This window comes from Sardina pilchardus, chromosome 4 (genome assembly GCF_963854185.1).
Source record: "Sardina pilchardus chromosome 4, fSarPil1.1, whole genome shotgun sequence".
Classification (NCBI taxonomy): Eukaryota; Metazoa; Chordata; class Actinopteri; order Clupeiformes; family Clupeidae; genus Sardina; species Sardina pilchardus.
In genome coordinates, this window is record NC_084997.1 from 25,460,786 (window position 1) to 25,479,861 (window position 19,076).

Below are 19,076 nucleotides of genomic sequence, written 5' to 3' on the forward strand. Positions count from 1 at the left end.
TTAAATAAAATTAGATTAATTAATTAATTATTAAGCATAGTATGCTATGTTTGTCCAACCCCACAAATCATGTATTCGCAGAGAAGTGTAAGGATTGCGCAGTGTGCCTCGCCACCTTAAGAGGTAGGCTACACAGGGCTCATATTTGTTGAGGTTGGTGTTAGCTTACTGTACAACACTCTCCTATCTTTGGTGTAGCCTACCGACAGCATGCGCTTCCCGCAACCGGCGCTCCGTGTTTTTCCAAGTGTATGCGGCTGAGAAGACAGCGTGTTCGTGTTGCAGATTTCTTCCTCTACAAGGCGTAGTTTCCCCTGCTGCTGTAACCAGGAAGTGAGGACTGGTTTACACATTGACTGCCTGACAACTTTGCGTCCTTGTTTTTCCGTCGCCCTGGTCAAGATATGTCGACGCAATGAAAGAGAAAACGAACTCATAGGCATGTCTTAAAGGCAGCTGTCATCGTGCATCTGGATGATTATGCGTATGAATCAAGCTATGCGGTGTTTGTGAGTATCCTGTCATTTTGAGTCAACGAGACGATTGCTTGCTTACCTGTCTGTGAAGACAGCACGAGTTGACTTCGGCTAATTAACGCTTACCTGTGTTGATGACACGATGACTGTTGTTATTGGCATTGCACAGCCTACTTCTGGCATTGTTCTCTTCTATTCTGAATAGTCTAGCCATACTCGCAGACTACGCTGCTTGCCTCAAAATTCGAACCATGTAATAACCTAATAATAATAATGATCTTTATTTATAGAGCGCTTTTCTAAAGATATACAACGTCCTTTACATATGTAAAATAATTATGTTGTCTATTAACAGTTAATTTTACTACAAGATCTATTCAGCAACTTCAAAGGCAACAGTTTACGTTAGGAGGGAATATTGTCGCGTAGGCTATCGTTTGAATGTGCGTGCGTGCGTGACGCCCTTTGCTACTACAGTTAGTGAAACTGACTAAAGTGCAAAAGTTCAACACAGATGCAGATAAGACGTGTTTACTGCTGCCGGGCACAGTAGCGCTAACCCTCTGTAGGATGCAGAATGATCCCAACTGTGATACATAGTAAAAATAAAAGAAGAAGCTGCCTAGACTGCACATTGTAACTTTTTGTGGAGCGTGTGTGCGCGTCATGTCTGACAGCAAGCAAGATGATGATAGCAAGCAAGGATCCTGATAATTAGCTCCAGTGGGGAAGACTGTTGAGAAAGTTGGGCCGACTGTAATGTCCTGTGTGCAGTTTGTATCATTCTGTCATTGACTAAATGCGTAGCTTAGCCTACAGTGTTATCTCAGAGGCCTCTTTCATGTCAGACTAGATTAACCAGTCTGTCAGAACTGTCATTATCGTCGCTTGCATGAAACTGGGCCATTAGGTCATTCACACCGGCGAGTTCTCGGAATTTGGGCCCTGCCAATTTTGCGAGCCCTATGCATTTCATTGGGAGGGAACGCAGTTGAGTTGCCCACTGAGGAGCTTACTCTGTGTAGCCTACTGTACTTTTAACTGCCCTCATGGCAGAGACAGCAAAGCTGAAGGTATGGAATGTAACCGAACTGCATCCTGTACATTGGTTTATGGCAGAACGTTGAATCTGGTATTGCATTTGTTGCCAGAGGGGTTAAGAGTTTGCCCATACTGTTTCACATATAGATACTTTTTACAGTTGCATTGCCTTCTCCCAATGTGTCTTGGCTTTATATATTGCTGTAAAAGTGACACCCTTCTGACTTCCATAATTATCTACAGAGGATGGTTTAAAAGTTGTGTTTGCAAAGTGAGGTTAATTTGTAGGTGCACACGCACACACGCACACACACACACACACACACACACACACACACACACACACACACACAAAGGCACAGGGAATGTGTCAGTGATTTATCTTAATCTATGATTTATTTCCCCCCGAGTTAGTCAGCCTCTCAGCTGAGTAAATGGTAGGCTACATATCAGCAGCTGTCCCATGATGGCTTGGGTCATGCTGCTCAGTGTTGACTCCTCACACATTTAGTTTGTGCCCTTTCAGTTGTGTTCTAGCTCCCTTTATCTCACACTCTCTATCCCTCTCTCTCTCACACCTCACTCTCTCTCTTCTTTCTCTATCCCTGTATCTGTCCTTTTTGTTTGCCCTCTTTTTCTTTTCTTCTGTTCTCTTTGTCTTGTGCCTTATAGTCGCCACCATCGCTTTCTGTCCTAAATTACATTGACACAGCAACTGTGTTGTGTGGTGTGGTGTCAGATCTCAGATCCCAAATTTGAAGCAGCGAGAAGAAAGGGGGGCTGGTGGGGGAGGGGGGGGGAGGGGGGGGATGACAGATGGACCACATGAACTAGTGGTTCAGCGGCTTGCCGTGGGCTGTTCAAAAGCCGCATAACGGGTGTTGAAGTTCTTTAGCCCTCTCCACTAATTCATCAATAAAGATGTTCGGTTTTGGTTATTTATTTATTTAAGAGCTTGTGTTGAAGCTACACTGCATTCTCTGACAATAACTATACTGTATCATTATGAGGTGCATCAGATCCCGTGCCTTTGAGTGATGAATGTTGACAGAGAGGCGTTGAGAAGAGCTGTGCTCGAATGTCATTCACTGTGTACATAAAACATATTATTATGTGTGCAAGGGACCCGGGGAGAAATGTATATTATTGTCTCTGTTTATAGCCACCCTGCGCCAACGTGCTCCTCATTTTCAACACTGGTGTGAATGTCTCTCTCTTCCACCAGACCTACTACTCTCTCACCCTATCAAGAGAAGTGGTAGAGTGAGATTCATGTTGATTTTGCCATGCAGTGCCGTTAAAACCATACAGCCCCTCTTGACAGGAAAGCTGGGCAGGATGTGTGTGTGTGTGTGGGGGGGGGGGGGGTCCACACCCTGTGACCTGAATCACAGATGACCTCACTGCCTCACTGACAGGCAGAGGGACATGCACAGGGTTAGCAGCACAGGAAAACCACAAAACCGCACGGAGTTGTAAACCTTACGTTGCCCTTCTCTCTTCAGCCAATACGCTGTACGTCAGACTTTTGAGCACAGCTTGTGGGCAGGCCACGCGTAGAGAGGACACTGCCACTGGGAGATGAAGCCTACAGCATGAGGGCTGGACCGGAAGGGAAGGGAAGGGTCAGCCCGGTGACTGATTTATTTGCATGGTGAGTTTAATATGCTGAAGATGCATATTAATTACTGTAGTACCACCGTAGTAGGTTGGAGACACTCTTCTGTAGCTCGTCTGGGGATTGGTGTGGAGCTGGTCAGGCACTATAGGCTAAAGGTACAGTACCTGGGGCTGAGGCTGCAGCTTGATGACCGACTGGACTGTTCAGACTCATACTGTATATTGTGTAGTAAGAGGCAGAGCAGGCTCTATGTGAGGAGGGTTAGAGTAAGCAAAGTTAAAGAGAGTGCACTGCACGCACATCCAACTTGTACAGGTGCAAGGTAAAAGGAAAGCCGAACACCTGAAGAAGTACGTGCACACTGTTGCTGCTGCTCCCGAAGTGATTTAATGACAGAACGTTTCGACCACAGATGGTCTTTGTGAGGTGTTACTGGACAGGTGAGGATGGAGTAAGACCATGAGCACCTGTAGATGCCCTACCAGTCTGTGATGTAGCTTTGATTTTTGTTTTGTATTGTGGACTGTTGGGGAGACCATTCCTTTACCAGGTGAGCCGATTCAGGCATTGGCCAATTCAATGGTGTCACAGGTGTAAAGTTACATAGGCCATGAGGGATCTTTTTAAATGACTGAAAACAACTTCTGAATACATTAGAGGAAGAGAGAAGAGATTTATTTAGGGGTGTAATAAACTGTCCATCTTTTGAAGCCACGCGTGGATCATAAAACATAACACACTTTTCCAGCCGTTCACTGACAAGATGTGCGTTCAGGAGGGAGGGGGCAAGCTAGCACTCTGTTTTCTTTGAACGTCAGCAGAAGTGACCTTAAATAGATGCCTACATTTCTTTTGGGACCTAAGGGCCTTTTCCTCCATCTCTGTCTACTTAGGATGCTTAAGCTAAATGAAATGTATAACAACGAGATAAAAAAAGGTCCAGGTGGAGAGACTAATAGTACCACTGTTCTTTGACGTCATGCGATGTCCTTGTAATGTAGTTGCCGCAGTTGCACAAGAGAAAAATGGGTCTAGATAGATAGATAGATAGATAGATAGATAGATAGATAGATAGATACTTTATTGATCCCCAAGGGGAAATTCAAGGGTCTGTCCTCAGAGAGCCTGTTTCCACCTCACTCACATGCATCTGGTATTGTGCAGGTGTGTAGACTTGTTATGTGTGACACTGTGTCCTCAGTAGGGCTGCAGGGATCAGTGATCAACTACAGTATAATATTAATTCTTTGGCAACTAGTTTGGTTACGTGTTAATCGGTTAGTGACATTTTTCAAGTACCTCATGAGTCTCTGATTGTCCCTATGAAGATCATTGTTAGTTGGATCACTAATCCTCAGAGCTCTTTCTCTCTTTCTCTCTCTCTCTCTCTCTCTCTCTCTGCAGCAGCTGTCCTTCCCTCTACACTCAGTGTTCTAAAGGCTATTCGTCATAAAAAGGTGCTTTTGTTCAAAGAGCCGTCCACTTAAACTGCACTTCGGCACTGGGAAAATAAAAATAGCCCTCGCCAAAAGGGAACATTTTTCTCCCTTTTTTTCTTGTAAAATTGTTTTACTGATTTTCAGCTCATAATGTTACATTTTACAGTCCACACTAACATCAAGCTCGTTTTAAATGCAGTTAGTGTAGCAATGCTACAGTAAATGTGTCTTAAGATATTTTGTTTACAAATGTAGACAATTTATATTTTAATGTATCAAATCAGCATATTGTCCGTGAAATATTTTTGCCCTCTCAGCGATTCATCTCAACACATTGTGTGTCACTGATCAGCAATGAGTGGGTGTGTGAATGTGGCAAAGTCAAGAACTGGACTTCAGAGGATTTCAGATTTCATTAAACATGTTTAATGAAATGTGCAGGAGTCAGTGGTGGCTCATTGTCAGTGCTGAAATGTCAAATACAATCAATTCCTTTCCCTTCCAAATAAGTGAAATGTGATATTTGTTTGTGTGTGTGTGTGTGTGTGTGTGTGTGTGTGTGTGTGTGTGTGTGTGTGTGTGTGTGTGTGTGTGTGTGTGTGTGTGTGTGTGTGTGTGTATGTGTGTGTGTGACTGTGTGTGTGTGTGTGTGTGTGTGTGTGTGACTGTGTGTGTGTGTAATTATGCGTCGGGTGGGGGAGATGGTGTTGGTGGTCAGTGGGAGATAGAGGTGGTACTTGCCAACAGGCTGCCATAGTAACACGCGTGAGGATAGAGAGTAGAGAGAGGGAGAGAGTAGAGAGAGAGAGAGAGTAGGGAGAGAGAGAGAGAGAGAGTAGGGAGAGAGAGAGAGTAGAGAGAGAGAGAGAGAGAGTCGGCCTCTTCAAGCAGCTCCAGCTCAAGCAGAACGCACACAGGTATGTTATCTGATGCTCACCTGCTTTACAACACACGCACGCACGCACGCACGCACGCACGCACGCACACACACACACACACACACACACACACACACACACACACACACACACACACTCACACACACACTCACACACACACACACACACACACACACACACACACACACACAATTGAATGTATTGTATACATAGCTAACTGGCTGTGCCTGGAGGCAGGTCATTGATGTAGGTCTTGTGAAATGCATGCTGTGTCCACTCTGAACTGATTATCTTAACCAGTTTAGATCTTTTGATGAAAGGTCTTCCTTAATTTCATTAAGAGTCTTTACTGTCTTTGTGTGTTTGTGTCTTTGCATTGACTGAAATCCTGTCGACTTGTGTCAAAGGTTTGCTCTTACTTCCATCCTCCTGGTAGTGTTTTTGTGTCTTGTCCTCTGCCCCCACCAGGGAATTGTTGTATCCCCAGTGCAAGATGCCATGCAGAGTCAGTTTGAATGCAGACATACAGTAGTCTGCCCAGATGGGTGAATTTAAAGTGACGACAGGTTAAAACTTGGCATTTGAGTTGAGTCAAGCCTTGCTCAGATAAATCATGTCTCCTAATTATCATAGACTGCGTTGTATTATGGAATGCAGAGCGTTTTCAGGTGTGCTGTTCACCTTATGTGAAAGAGAATATAGAGGACAATATAGGAAAAACATCTTAAAGGGACACTTCAACGATTAGCATTAAGCTTTGTGTCTTTAGAAAACCAGTCATGTTTTTGAATGGTCGTGCATCATTCCCTCAGTTTGCCTTGAGATGGGAGAAATACGGATTTCAATGTTGGCATTTCTGCTTTCAATGATGTAAAAATCATCATTTTACATCATTGAAAGCAGGAAGTCCTATTCATGGGCTTCATTGAAATCTGTATTTCTCCCATCTCAAAGCAAACTGAGGGAATGATGCAAGACCATTCAAAAACATGACTGGTTTTCTAAAGATACAAAGCTTAATGCTGATCGGTGAAGTGTCCCTTTAAACATACCTGGTAAATTGGTGATCTCGGCATCTCATCAAGTCTGTTGATTTTGGAGTAATTAGGGTGAATGGATTTGAGACTAATCAGGATGGGTCGTTAAGGGTAATCAGCTTGGGTTGATTTTGGAGTAGTCAGGATGGGTTGTTGAGGGTAACATTGGATGTTAACAGTGTATGTTCTTTGGTGGAAGATGTGTGTAATTATTGGTTTTAATGAGTATGTTACATCCATGTTCATATTGATATTAGTGTAAGTCGCATATGTTGTGCTTGTATTTGATTATGAGCAAACACATCTTGAACACCTGAAGAATATCACTTGGCTTAAATGTAGTTATCATTAGACCATTTTTGAGCACACAATAGTGTGCATATTGTTGTGAGTCATTCCTTTTGATTCCAGTGCCTGTGTGTCTGAATATGCATTTTTTCTTTTTCCCCTCTCTATATAATAACTTCACTCCTCAACCATGTGAAATATTGTAATCTAACAACAGTCAACATTTATCAGAATCCAAAGCTGATATTTCAAAACAACCAGAAAACGGTTTAGAGCTCTTGTAGCTCTTGGTACAGCAAACGTACTGTATCACTTACTGTAGATTCTTGATTAATTTTTCAACCAACACAAGTTCTTGTACTCTGTCTCGTTCTTATTCTGTATGTATTTTAAAGTGACAGGTATTTGTATACTCAACAAAAATACTGTATAAACGGATATTTTTTTATGAATTTAAGAAGGCTAAATGATGTAAGATTTTCATTGCACATAGACAACTTATTTCTCTGAAGTGTTCTTCTCGTAATCCAAAGGTCTGAATCAAACCGTTTGTTTACAAACCTATTCATGGTGAACCAGTCAAGAGTGATGTCCACAGCATACTTGCTGTATGTGTCATGGCAAAGCAGCAACTTTATGACTTCTGGGCTCTGCCTCTGATGTATGATATTTTTCAGCTCTTCAGGGGGGTCGAGATGAGTGAGGAGGAGGAGCAGCTTCAGGCGAAGGGCTCTGAGGAGGAGGAGGAGGAGGGGGAGGAGGAAGACGAGGAGTCTAAAATATGCCAGGTGTGCGGGGATCAGGCCAACGGCTACCACTTCAATGCAATGACCTGTGAAGGTTGCAAGGGCTTCTTTAGGTGAGTATACATGGATGCATATACATGGATGCACACACATACACTTCTATGTACATTCACACATAAACACATGCAAACACACACACACTATATATACACACACACACAAACACACACATACAGTACACACACAAATACACAAATGCAAATACCAGTCCAATGCAATGCACATGCGAATACCAGTCCAATGCAATGCAAATGAAAAGTCCTCACAAACTGACCATTAACACATTGACACTGTTGTTGTGTCAACACATGATTTGAGTGATAAGCAAAACATGTAGCCTATATGCAATACGTTATGGGTTCAGATGCAAAACCCTCTAAATCCGTCTGACCACTTTTAGATTAGCATTTTGTATCAGGCTCCTATAGGGTTCTGCCTACAAAACAATATTTCAGACCAGGAAGAGAGTGGTATTTAGCGTGTTTTGAAGTAATATTATTATTAGTATTAATATACTATGTGTGGAGGCCGTTCACTCTCCATCGTTATCTCATTTTCGACAGAAGTGGCTTTTAGAGGCTTTTGCATTTCAACTCTTCCTGTATATATATATATATATATTTAAAGGTCTTTCAAGGCCCAATTCAGTTGTTACCAGCAGTCTATGGTAATACATGCAATTATATTACGCAATGCCAGAAAAGAAGCTGTACATTTCAGATGTCCATTATAAACATGTTTTACATTCATGCCGCTGCCTGAACAACTTCTGAATGACCAAAGGCTGAGAGCGTGTTTGTGACATCAGGTCAACTCAGAAAATAATCATACCCCATTCTACTTACAAATGTGTCTCCCAGGTAATACTGCAGGCCACGCTGGAATGATTCGCGGCTAATTAGTAAAGGGAATAATATTGCGTGTGTGTGTGTGTTTTGTTCATTAGAATTTTTCAGTTTGTTCTCTAATGAATTCTTTGGTACAGACAAGTCATACACAAGATGTTGGTCATCATGGCAAAGAAGTCTTTCAGGTTGATACAAGGCCATTTTGTATAATTTGTAATAAGGACCGTAATATGCACATAACAAGCTGCATTAGCACTTAATTGTTTGACAGCCCATTGACTGATAATAGTCTCCAGTTACCATGACAGCAATTGCAGTCATTGGTGGGGTTCTCCTTCCTGAATCCTTAATAGAACATTCTTTTCCTTTCTCTGTGTGAATATGTTGCAATGTTAAGATATCTATACATTCTGCATCTCATCCAAGCAGAAGAGTAATGTGTTGTGAAGCTGGTGATCTGTTTTGTGAAGCTGGTAATCTGTTAATTTGAGATCACAAAACGTCAGTGCCAAGATTCAGAATTGGTCTGGGGGTGCTTCATTCACTTCTGATTTCTAAGAACGTAATCAGCAGTGAAATTAAAATTTGAATTGGTACTCTCACCAAGTATTTTTGGAAGCACAGTGACAAAGCACATCTTTCTAGCAAACGGAGGTTTTAAATGCAGTGGTTTACTCAGTTCCTAAGGAATTACAGGTTACATCTGCGCTGTGTAACCCCATCAGTGCAACCATTGGTAGTGTTCAGTGCACTGCAAGGCCCCGGCCAGATAAGCGGTTGTGATTGGCTCCTGGGTTTTTGGTGATTCAAGATTGCCATGAATGGGAAAGGCAACAGAGGGACCTGCAGAGCAAATTTAACTATTCAAATTCAACAAATTCAACCACCAGATGCTCACTAGATGGACTGGAATGTGAATCCATTAATGCTGAATTCACTGAAGATGATATAACATTACATGAACAACAGGGTATGTATCAGTTGCCTAGGTAATGTAACATAATAGCAAATTACCTGTCCTATTTGGCTTTGGATTTGAGGGCAGACAATCAATCGCTGAGCTTACTAATCGGTAATCAGTGAGTTCATTTTTAGCACACGTTGTGTCACATTGTGTGTTTGTATTGTGTGTTTGTATTGTGTGCGTGTGCGTGTGTGTGTGTGTGTGTGTGTGTGTGTGTGTGTGTGTGTGTGTGTGTGTGTGTGTGTGTGTGTGTGTGTGTGTTTGTGTGTGTGTGTTTGTGTGTGTGTGTGTTTGTTATGAGCATCATTACATAATTACTACATCATTACATCATTACTTTCTGACTCAATTAGTAGAGACTGTTTTGCCTTGGCCTTTGTGTTTTCTGGTCATATTTTGGTTTCTTTACAATTAGTTTGTGACCACAGCAACTGCTATTGACAAGGGTGCTTTTGTTCCAAAGCCACACTGTTGTATCTCCCCACACTGTTTTCTCAACCAAAAGCTGATCGGACAACAAGATATTAAACATATCCAGAGCAGATCTGGGACAAATTCGGACCATTTGGACCACCGGGTGGATCCGGGTGGAAAAGATTAGCATAGTTTTATTCCGGCCTAATATGACGGATTATACTGTATACTGAGTGTGGTGGATTCTGAATAACATAGAAAGGTCAGTGTCGTTTGATGTGTCGCTGATTAGGACAGTGCTCCCAGCAGGGGAGATCCTATCAGTGTGTGGTGTAGACCAGGAATAGAACACATACTGTATAGCTTGGGAGCTCTCGGGAACTTTTCCCTAAGGGCTCTGGTTAACCAAAGGTAGTGAATCTCGGTAGTGTTGTCAGTAGGCTACAGCGTGCCTGCTCACTGTTTGGTTCGGCTCGAACATAACTAAAAACTTTAGCATTATCACAATGGGTGTCTTTGCTCCAGCCACTAAGCGTGTCAGTGTTTATTTATCATGCATTTTGGGAGATGGTTAGAGGCACATGTTGGCTTTAAATCTGGCTAACACCTCTCTGAAGTGCCATTGTTTATGGTGTAACAAAACTGGCGATAGAGAGTGATGAAATCGACGCATTTACAGTATGTGTGTGTCTGTGAAAAAACTGACACATTTTGCTGCAGCATGCGGCTAGTACAGTATCGCCATGGCTACGAGTCACAAGCTGAAACAGGAAGGCGGACCGATGAGCAGCCTCTCTGTGGTAGCTTTGTTTATTTTGGACTGAGCCGCAAACACATAGTGACGTGGTTCTTAGAACTTGAAGGGCAGCCGCCATCTCACTACACTTGTTTACCGTTCAAAGTTCATCCTCATGCTGCGCTTGTGGATGCCCGGTAGCTTGATGTTTTCTCCATGCAAGGCCGTTTGCTTTTCTGTGTCAAGGTATTACTACTTACCTGTGGTGATCTGCACTCCACAACTCAAATACATTACCCAGTGCAATCACCCGTGGGTTTTGCCTGCTGGCTATTACAGTATTATTGGACCTCATATGCAAGCTTTCTTTTTTTGTTTAAACCCCAAGTGTGTGATTACATGCCGTTTGTTTTATATCTGTCTCATCGAGATTACTCCATTGAATTCATTTCTATCATGGTTTCATGTAGCTGTTCTGTAGCATGTGAACAAATTATTTATTCGGTCTGTATTCAGTGTTCTTCAAACCATCCTCAGGCATTCTCAACCTCAGATGAACAAAGAGTTGTTTTTGTCTTGACAATAAGGAATTATTCATCTCAAACACTGAAGTGCTTTGTTGCGAATGGACCCAGAGAACCTCAGAGCTCCATGTGGTCTCTTATTAGTATTCATATTGATGTTGCCCTGAAGCATTAGCTAAACTCTCCATAGACACTTGTTGTTAGTGAATGTTCGTCAGCCCCATGGCCATTAAAGCAGCTCTAAGGGGTATTGTGTTTTTTTGCCTTTGAACTAGTAAGCCAAAGGCATGGAAAAAACCTGGCACTGATGAAATCCTACTGCTGTGTTCAATGGTGAAAGCAATGATGAAAGCTTCACATTTTCGGGAAGGTGCTACAGTATGTACTACTACATAGTGGACCGCTAGTCGGAACAACAGATGTTTCTCTAGCCTTTGCTTGACCTATATCCTATGCTGATCAAATGTATTTATTTATGGGTTTTATATTGTTTTATGGTTTCTTTAAGATTAGATGAACTTTTTATGTAGCATCTCTCTTGTGTCACTCCTTCTCTTCCCTCTCAACCCTCTTCCTCCTCCTCCTTCTCTTCCTCATCCTCATTGTCATCATAATCACACCTCCTCCTTCTCTCTCCTTTTCTCTCCTCCTACCCCTCCCCTTCCTCCTCCTCCTCCTCTTCTTCCTCCCCTACTCCAGACGGGCTATGAAGAGGCCAGCCACCTTCCGCTGCCCTTTCCAGAAGAATTGTGTCATCACCAAGAACAACCGGCGGCAGTGCCAGGCCTGTCGCCTGCAGAAGTGTCTCTCCATCGGCATGAGGAAGGAGAGTGAGTGACCACTATCAGTCTGTCTCACTGCGTCTCTATCGTCTGATCAGTCTGTCTCACTGCGTCTCCATAACGCTATCAGTCTGTCTCACTGCGTCTCTATCGTGTGATCAGTCTGTCTCACTGCATCTCCATCACACTGTCTCACTGCGTCTCCATAACGCTATCAGTCAGGCTCACTGCGTCTCTATCACACTGTCAATCCGTCTCACTGCGTCTCCATCAAAATATCAGTAGGTCTCACTACATCTCTTGTCATTCGGTCTCACTCAATGCCAATGGCATTTAGGAGTGTGATTACTGCACAAACAAATCTTAAAGCTATTCCTTTACCTTTACAGAATATTATGTGTTGTAAAAAGGTGAACTCATTTGTGTTGCCTACCAAGACAGCTAATTTAGACCGCTAATTTAGGCCACTCATTTAGACTAAGTTAGACTGCTAATTTAGAGGTCCTTAACAGGAAGCCAAATCTGTGGGTGGCTCTCAAACACTCTCCTTGAACCTCGATGCTCGATCCTCGAGGGTGTTCCCACTGATCTAACTAACAGCTGGATAGACTATCCCAGTGTTGCCGCCCCATCATTCTCTATTTAAATCAGTGAGGATGAGGATCGAGGAAGGAAGGGAGGGTGTATACAATACTAAATGAGAGGTACCCTGTGAATGAGCTCACAGTTGCTCTGCTGTCATGTCTGACCCCTGACCCTTGACCTGTGACCCCGTGACCCCGTGCTCTGCAGTGATCATGTCGGACCAGGCGGTGGAGGAGCGGCGCTGGAAGATCAAGAGGAAGAGGCTGATGGCCGAGCCCATGCTGCTGTCGACCCAGCAGGAGAAGCTCATCCTGGAGCTGAGCACGGCTCTGGAGCAGACCTTTGACCGCACCTGCTCCAGCTTTCATCAGTTCAGCGTCAGTCGGCAACACCTCTACTTTACGACAGTGTACAGTACATGAAGAGATCCAGAAAAGTGTAAAATCACCGCACACTGGTCGACTTGAATGTGCTGATCAGCAAATTTGAGTTTACCAGTGTGCGGCGATTTTATACTTTTTGGTGTTTTTTTAACGACTGCACATCACTAGCACCTGAAAATTAGAATGCTGTGTATAGGAACTGTATTCTTTTTAGTATACATGAAGAGTTCAGATGCGAAACCCTCTAAATCCGTCTGACCACTTTTTTTTTTTTTTTTAAATCAGCATTTTTTTTATCAGGTTCTGGATTTGTATTGTTTTTTGCTTACTAATCGATATTCCAGACCAGGAAGAGAGTGGTACTTTGCGGGTTTTGGAGCTAAATTATTTGATTAATGGATACTATGTGTTGAGCGCATTCACTCATCATCGTTATCTCATTTTTGACGGAGGTGGTTTTGCATCTGAACTTTTCACATGTTGTTACATACACTATAATACTTACATACCTTCATGTATGCATTTGTTATGTATGGATTGTGTGAAATGCACATGTAATGAGCATACCATATAATATGTGTGTGGTCGTAATGAAACACAACTACGAGAATAATATTTCTTTTTATTTGTGAAGTTTGCACAGGAATGATCTTTAAAGTTTTACACATGAATTACCAGGAAAGAAGATAAACCGACACTGATCCATGTTGAACGGGACCTAAAATGTCTGATTTTTTTCTTTCTTAGCCCCTAGATAGGAATGCAGACTCAGTCAACAACCAAACACAGCAGAGCTCTACGTCTAACTCGGTGGCGTCAGAAGAGAGTGACCGCAACTCTAGCTCCGAAGGTCCAGGCTCCTCGTCCTCATCCTCATCTTCGTCTTCGAGCTCCGTGACGTGTGACACTGGGCAGGCGCCAGGCGAGAAGAAAACGGTCTTCACCTCGCTGTCGCACGTCAACGACCTCAGCACATACATGATCCAGAACGTCATCAACTACGCCAAGATCATAAACGCCTTCAGGTCTGTTATCCGTGTCTTGAACATTAAGAGTTTCATTCTATGACGTTGATCTGTCTCAGGAGGACTACGTGTACTTGTCAGGTTTCGGCCTTGACTGACCTAACAAGCTCATCTGTGTTAGAATTTTGTTTCTTCAAATGTGTGCCTTCTGTTTACATTTACAGAACATGCATCTCTCACGTCACTTTCTTCCATTTAAGTCAAACATCTACTCCTCTGTGTTAAATAGTCTGCTCATTCAGTTTTTTGCCATTAACAGCAGACCATGTCGAGAAAAGTAACTTTAGATTTCACACTGAACAATGTTTCATGTGAACCATTGAGCTACTTGTCCACAGTCTCAAGGTGTGTGTTTGTGTGTGTGTGTGTGTGTGTGTGTGTGTGTGTGTGTGTGTGTGTGTGTGTGTGTGTGTGTGTGTGTGTGTGTATGTCTGCCCACCTCTGACAACAGGGCTCTGACGATCGAAGACCAGATCTCGCTACTCAAAGGAGCCACGTTTGAGATAGTGCAGATCCGCTTCAACAGGCTCTTCAACGTCAAGACGGGTATCTGGGAGTGCGGCACCCTGCACTACTGCATGGACGATGCCTTTCGGGGTGAGCGCTCGTCTTCTCTGTAATAACCCGTCTCCACATTCTCCGCTAATGAGATAACTCAGTGCTACTGCAACTGTTTTCCATCAGATACATCATCTGATCGAAAAACAGTTTGTTTGTGTCAAGTGTGTCAATGCGTATGCCTACGCATCATGCTGTGGGTGTGTTGGTTTCGCACTTCCTGAAAAATGATTGCGTCTGTGAGATGCAGTATAAGTAGCACGTGCAAGTACACCATTTCGCAGGAGCAACTTAATGTATGTATGAACATGGATGTATATGTATCACGATTTTGTTCAGAGCGGAGTTAGTTGTGCCCGTGAACAAACATGAACGCTTAATTGAACAGAAAGTATTCTTTGACAGTGCACTTTGACAATGTCGCTGATTGGTTCCTCCCCTGTCGTTCCCTGACAAAAGGTTGATAAGAAGGAGGAAGGGCAGGGCTTGTAGGTCATGTTATAACAAGCATAGCTGTTATGTGGGAAGAGCCCGTTTGTGGCACGCCGCTGTGAAATAAGGAGAAAGAAAGCGAGGGTGAGATTAGTGTGTGTATGTTTGAGTGTGTGTGTGTGAGATAAAGAGATCCATTTTAAAACAGCAGAAGCTTTACAATATGATCCCCGGATCAGTAGATCAGTGGTGTCTTGGTAATTACCTGCCTGTTAAGGACTGGATGTGCTGTGCTCTCTTCAAGTGCCCTTGTTAAAGCACTCAAATCAACCATCCCATTCGCTCCATTGGTCCTGTTTTCTTTTCCTTTCTTCTTATTTGTCCTTTTTTTTCTCCCATTGCTCCACTTTTCTTTTCATCCCTCTTTGTGCCTCTGTCCCTCTGCCACATGCAGAGATAACGAGTGACCCCGTGACCCAGAAAGAGAGAAAGAGAGAGTGTGTGAGAGAGAGAAGGGAGGGGGTGGAAGGGTTAATTAGACGGTGAGGATGCCATGGTCAGAATGAGCTCGCGTTTCCTGCCCCTGTTCTCTTTCTTTTCATTGGACGATGGTAGATGTCTATAGGCCGTTGTCATGGGAGACCACTAGTAGGTGGTCTTAATTCCCCTTTAAACTCATCGGGGGCTTTCTGACAGCTTATCAGTCTCTTAATTGAAGGCATAGAATCATTAGGACCTATAAGCTCTCCCAGAGAGAGCTCACCATAGCAACAGGTGTAAACACAAGGGGGTTGCAGGAAGCTCGGTGCCGATGCCTGCAGGTGTGCAAAAACATATCAGACTTAATGTGATGTGATCTACGCAAACCCATCACATGGTGCATTCAAAAATCCCTTTTACTCTGTTTTTCAACCCTGGTGAAATTTGACCAATTTAAGATTCTGATATCATCCTAGAAACATTCTTGACACTGTCCCTTAGCAACATCCTGGATACCATCCTGCCAAAATGGGTATCAGAATCACAAGTTGGCAAAATTGCACAATGTGATGAGTTTTCCCAGATGTTGTCCTTCATTACATAACACATAGAGTATAGCACTTAATTGACTACATGTGTATGGTACTTAACAGACGCTTTTGACTTGTCTATGTGTACAGTTATCGTGTATTGATGATTTGTATCATGCCCCCTCCCTCTCTCTCTCTCTCTCTCTCTCTCTCTCTTTCTCTCTCCCTCCCTCCCTCTCTCTGTGTAGCGGGTTTCCAGCCCCACCTGCTGGACCCTCTGTTGAAGTTCCACTACACACTGCGGGGCCTTGAGCTGCATGATATTGAGTACACGCTAATGGAGACCATCTCCCTCTTCTCCCCAGGTAACCCCCCCATACCTCATCCTCCTCTCCCTAGATACCCCCCCCCCCCTCTTCTCCCCAGGTAACACCCCCATACCTCATCCTCCTCTCCCTAGATACCCCCCCATACCTCATCCTCCTCTCCCTAGATACCCCCCCCCCCCTCTTCTCCCCAGGTAACACCCCCATACCTCATCCTCCTCTCCCTAGATACCCCCCCCCCTCTTCTCCCCCAGGTAACCCCCCCACACCTCATCCTCCTCTCCCTAGATACCCCCCCCCCTCTTCTCCCCAGGTAACACCCCCATACCTCATCCTCCTCTCCCTAGATACCCCCCCCCCCCCCTCTTCTCCCCAGGTAACACCCCCATACCTCATCCTCCTCTCCCTAGATACCCCCCCCCCTCTTCTCCCCCAGGTAACCCCCCCACACCTCATCCTCCTCTCCCTAGATACCCCCCCCCCCTCTTCTCCCCAGGTAACACCCCCATACCTCATCCTCCTCTCCCTAGATACCCCCATACCTCATCCTCCTCTCCCTAGATACCCCCCCTCCTTCTCTCCGCAGGTAACACCCCCACCCCAACATCCCACCATCATCTCCCTAGATACTCCACCATAACCCCTCCCCCAGGAGTTTTCTCTTCTCCTCCCTCAGGCAAAAAGCTCAGGGCAGGCACACATTCACCACCACATATGACTCTTGCTGCCCGCTCAGCCATGTTCAAGCGTAACACTTTATCCGTGTGCTTTGGTTGGACAGACCGCCCTGGGGTCACAAACCGTGACGTCATCAGCTGTTACCAGGAGAACCTGGCCGTCACCCTGCTGACGTACATCGAGTCCAAGAGGACGGACAGTGAGAAACAGTACGTTTCTGAACTTAAATGACCATCCCATAGATCAACTGCAACGACTGCAAATTAAAGGAGTATAGCTGAGATGCTTAGAGTAGCTGTGCAAATCCTTTGTGTAATAACTAATCACTTTCTGATGTGCATTTTTGTAAACAACTAGTACTGACATGTTTAAATTATTTTCCATGATATATGGTCATTATGGTCATGGCCATTATGGTCATTATGGTCATGATATATGGTCATGATACTGTATATAGACATACGGGCAGCCGTGGCCTTCTGGTTAGGGCTTCGAACTTGTAACCGGAGGGTTCCCGGTTCGATCCCCGACCAGTCCACGGCTGAAGAGCCTTTGAGCAAGGCACCTAACCCCTCACTGCTCCCTGAGTGCCACTGGTTGGGCAGGCAGCTCACTGCTCTGGGTTAGTGTGTGATTCAAAATGAGAACATTGCAAGTCAGTGCTTTTGATGTGGCATAATTTGATATATTTAGGATATAGTCCAACACTTTTAGGCTTATGAAAGTGAACTGAAACTGAAACTGTTAGGTGGCAATGAGGTTGTTGAGGTTCTCCTAAATAATGTTGCAGAGACATATTCAAACATGGACAAAATCCATGTCTCTACAACTAAATGTAATTGAAGTGATAAAACCAATTGACTGTTGCTCAACTCTCCCTCTCTTCCCTATACTGTTATGCATCAGCCTGCTGTTCCCAAAGATCATGGCGTGCCTGACGGAGATGCGAACAATGAACGAGGAGTACAGCAAGCAGGTGATGCAGATTCAGGACATCCAGCCAGAGTTGTCCCCACTCATCCTGGAGGTGGTCAGCCAAGACAGCTAACTATGGCGACCGCTAGCCGCTCCGACAGCTAGCTCAGATAAATGACAGCTGTTGCATAGAGGACACTGGAACGCTGTCTCTCTCTCTCACTCACACACACACACACACACACACACACACACACACACACACACACAAGCACTGTACAAAACTGGGATGGAGATTATTTGGAATGACCTAGCTGCCTAATGTAGACATTGAACAAAACCTCAACTTAACTTTGAATTTTTACCTCAACAATACTTTTAGTGTGTCCTTGTTCAGAGATGAGGTGACATAAGTGCTCAACTCTGGAGCAAACAATACTTTATTGACATGCCATGGACCCAGACACAGACCCAGACACACACAGACACACACAGACACACACACACACACACACACACAGACACACACACACACACACACACACACACACACACACACACACACACACACACACACACACACACACACACACACACACACACACACAAATACCAATCCAATGCTGCTATGGAATCTAAAGGGATCACATTAAATACCACTGGAGGTTGTCATCAGCACAAGTAATCTTTTTGAATGTGGAGGATTCAGGCACTGGGAACAAATTCAAAACAAAAACCACTGAAGCCTCATAACATTTTGTATGAAATTTCCTTACAGGAGATGCCCATACTAACAAGACAATCCAGAGATCATGGGATTGATTTGAATAAGATCGAAACCCTATACTATGCTATGCTTACAAAATGTGGCAGTGTACAGATACTGTATGAACTTGAACTAAATTGTACATGTATGTATGTATGGTTAATGTTCGCCTACTGTATGCTCTGTCTAAAGATTTTTATCTGAATCTATGATTTTGTCAAATCGATTTACCTCCGGCCAGTCACCAATTACTGTTATGTGACTATCCTACCATTTGGTGAAATTTCAGAGTTTAGTTAATCCTAAAATATTAGGTACATTTATTGCAGAAACAATCAGGTTATTTGTGAGAAGTTATGTTTTGGAGACATTTAAAAGTGCCATGCCTGTCTCACAGGCCCAGGTTGTCTGGCTTTTGCATTTGTTTCTTGTACATACTATGCAAGACCAGAACTACTGTAGCTTGCAAGCACAATCACCAGATCGTAGGCCAGAGAGGATCTCAACCACATTGATCAGGACC

At 43.8% G+C, this 19,076-nt stretch overlaps 1 protein-coding gene across 1 annotated transcript; it reads left to right on the top strand.

Moving 5' to 3' along the window:
* Positions 1-333: 333 nt before the first annotated feature.
* Positions 334-18,758, top strand: nr1i2 (nuclear receptor subfamily 1, group I, member 2). The gene is made up of 9 exons (XM_062534795.1): positions 334-509; positions 7,479-7,660; positions 11,793-11,923; positions 12,668-12,837; positions 13,591-13,868; positions 14,320-14,465; positions 16,117-16,233; positions 16,976-17,081; positions 17,779-18,758. The coding sequence occupies exons 2-9, from the start codon at positions 7,497-7,499 to the stop codon at positions 17,918-17,920; spliced, it is 1,254 nt and encodes a 417-aa protein (XP_062390779.1). The 5' UTR covers positions 334-509; positions 7,479-7,496; the 3' UTR covers positions 17,921-18,758.
* The last annotated feature ends 318 nt before the right edge of the window (positions 18,759-19,076 follow it).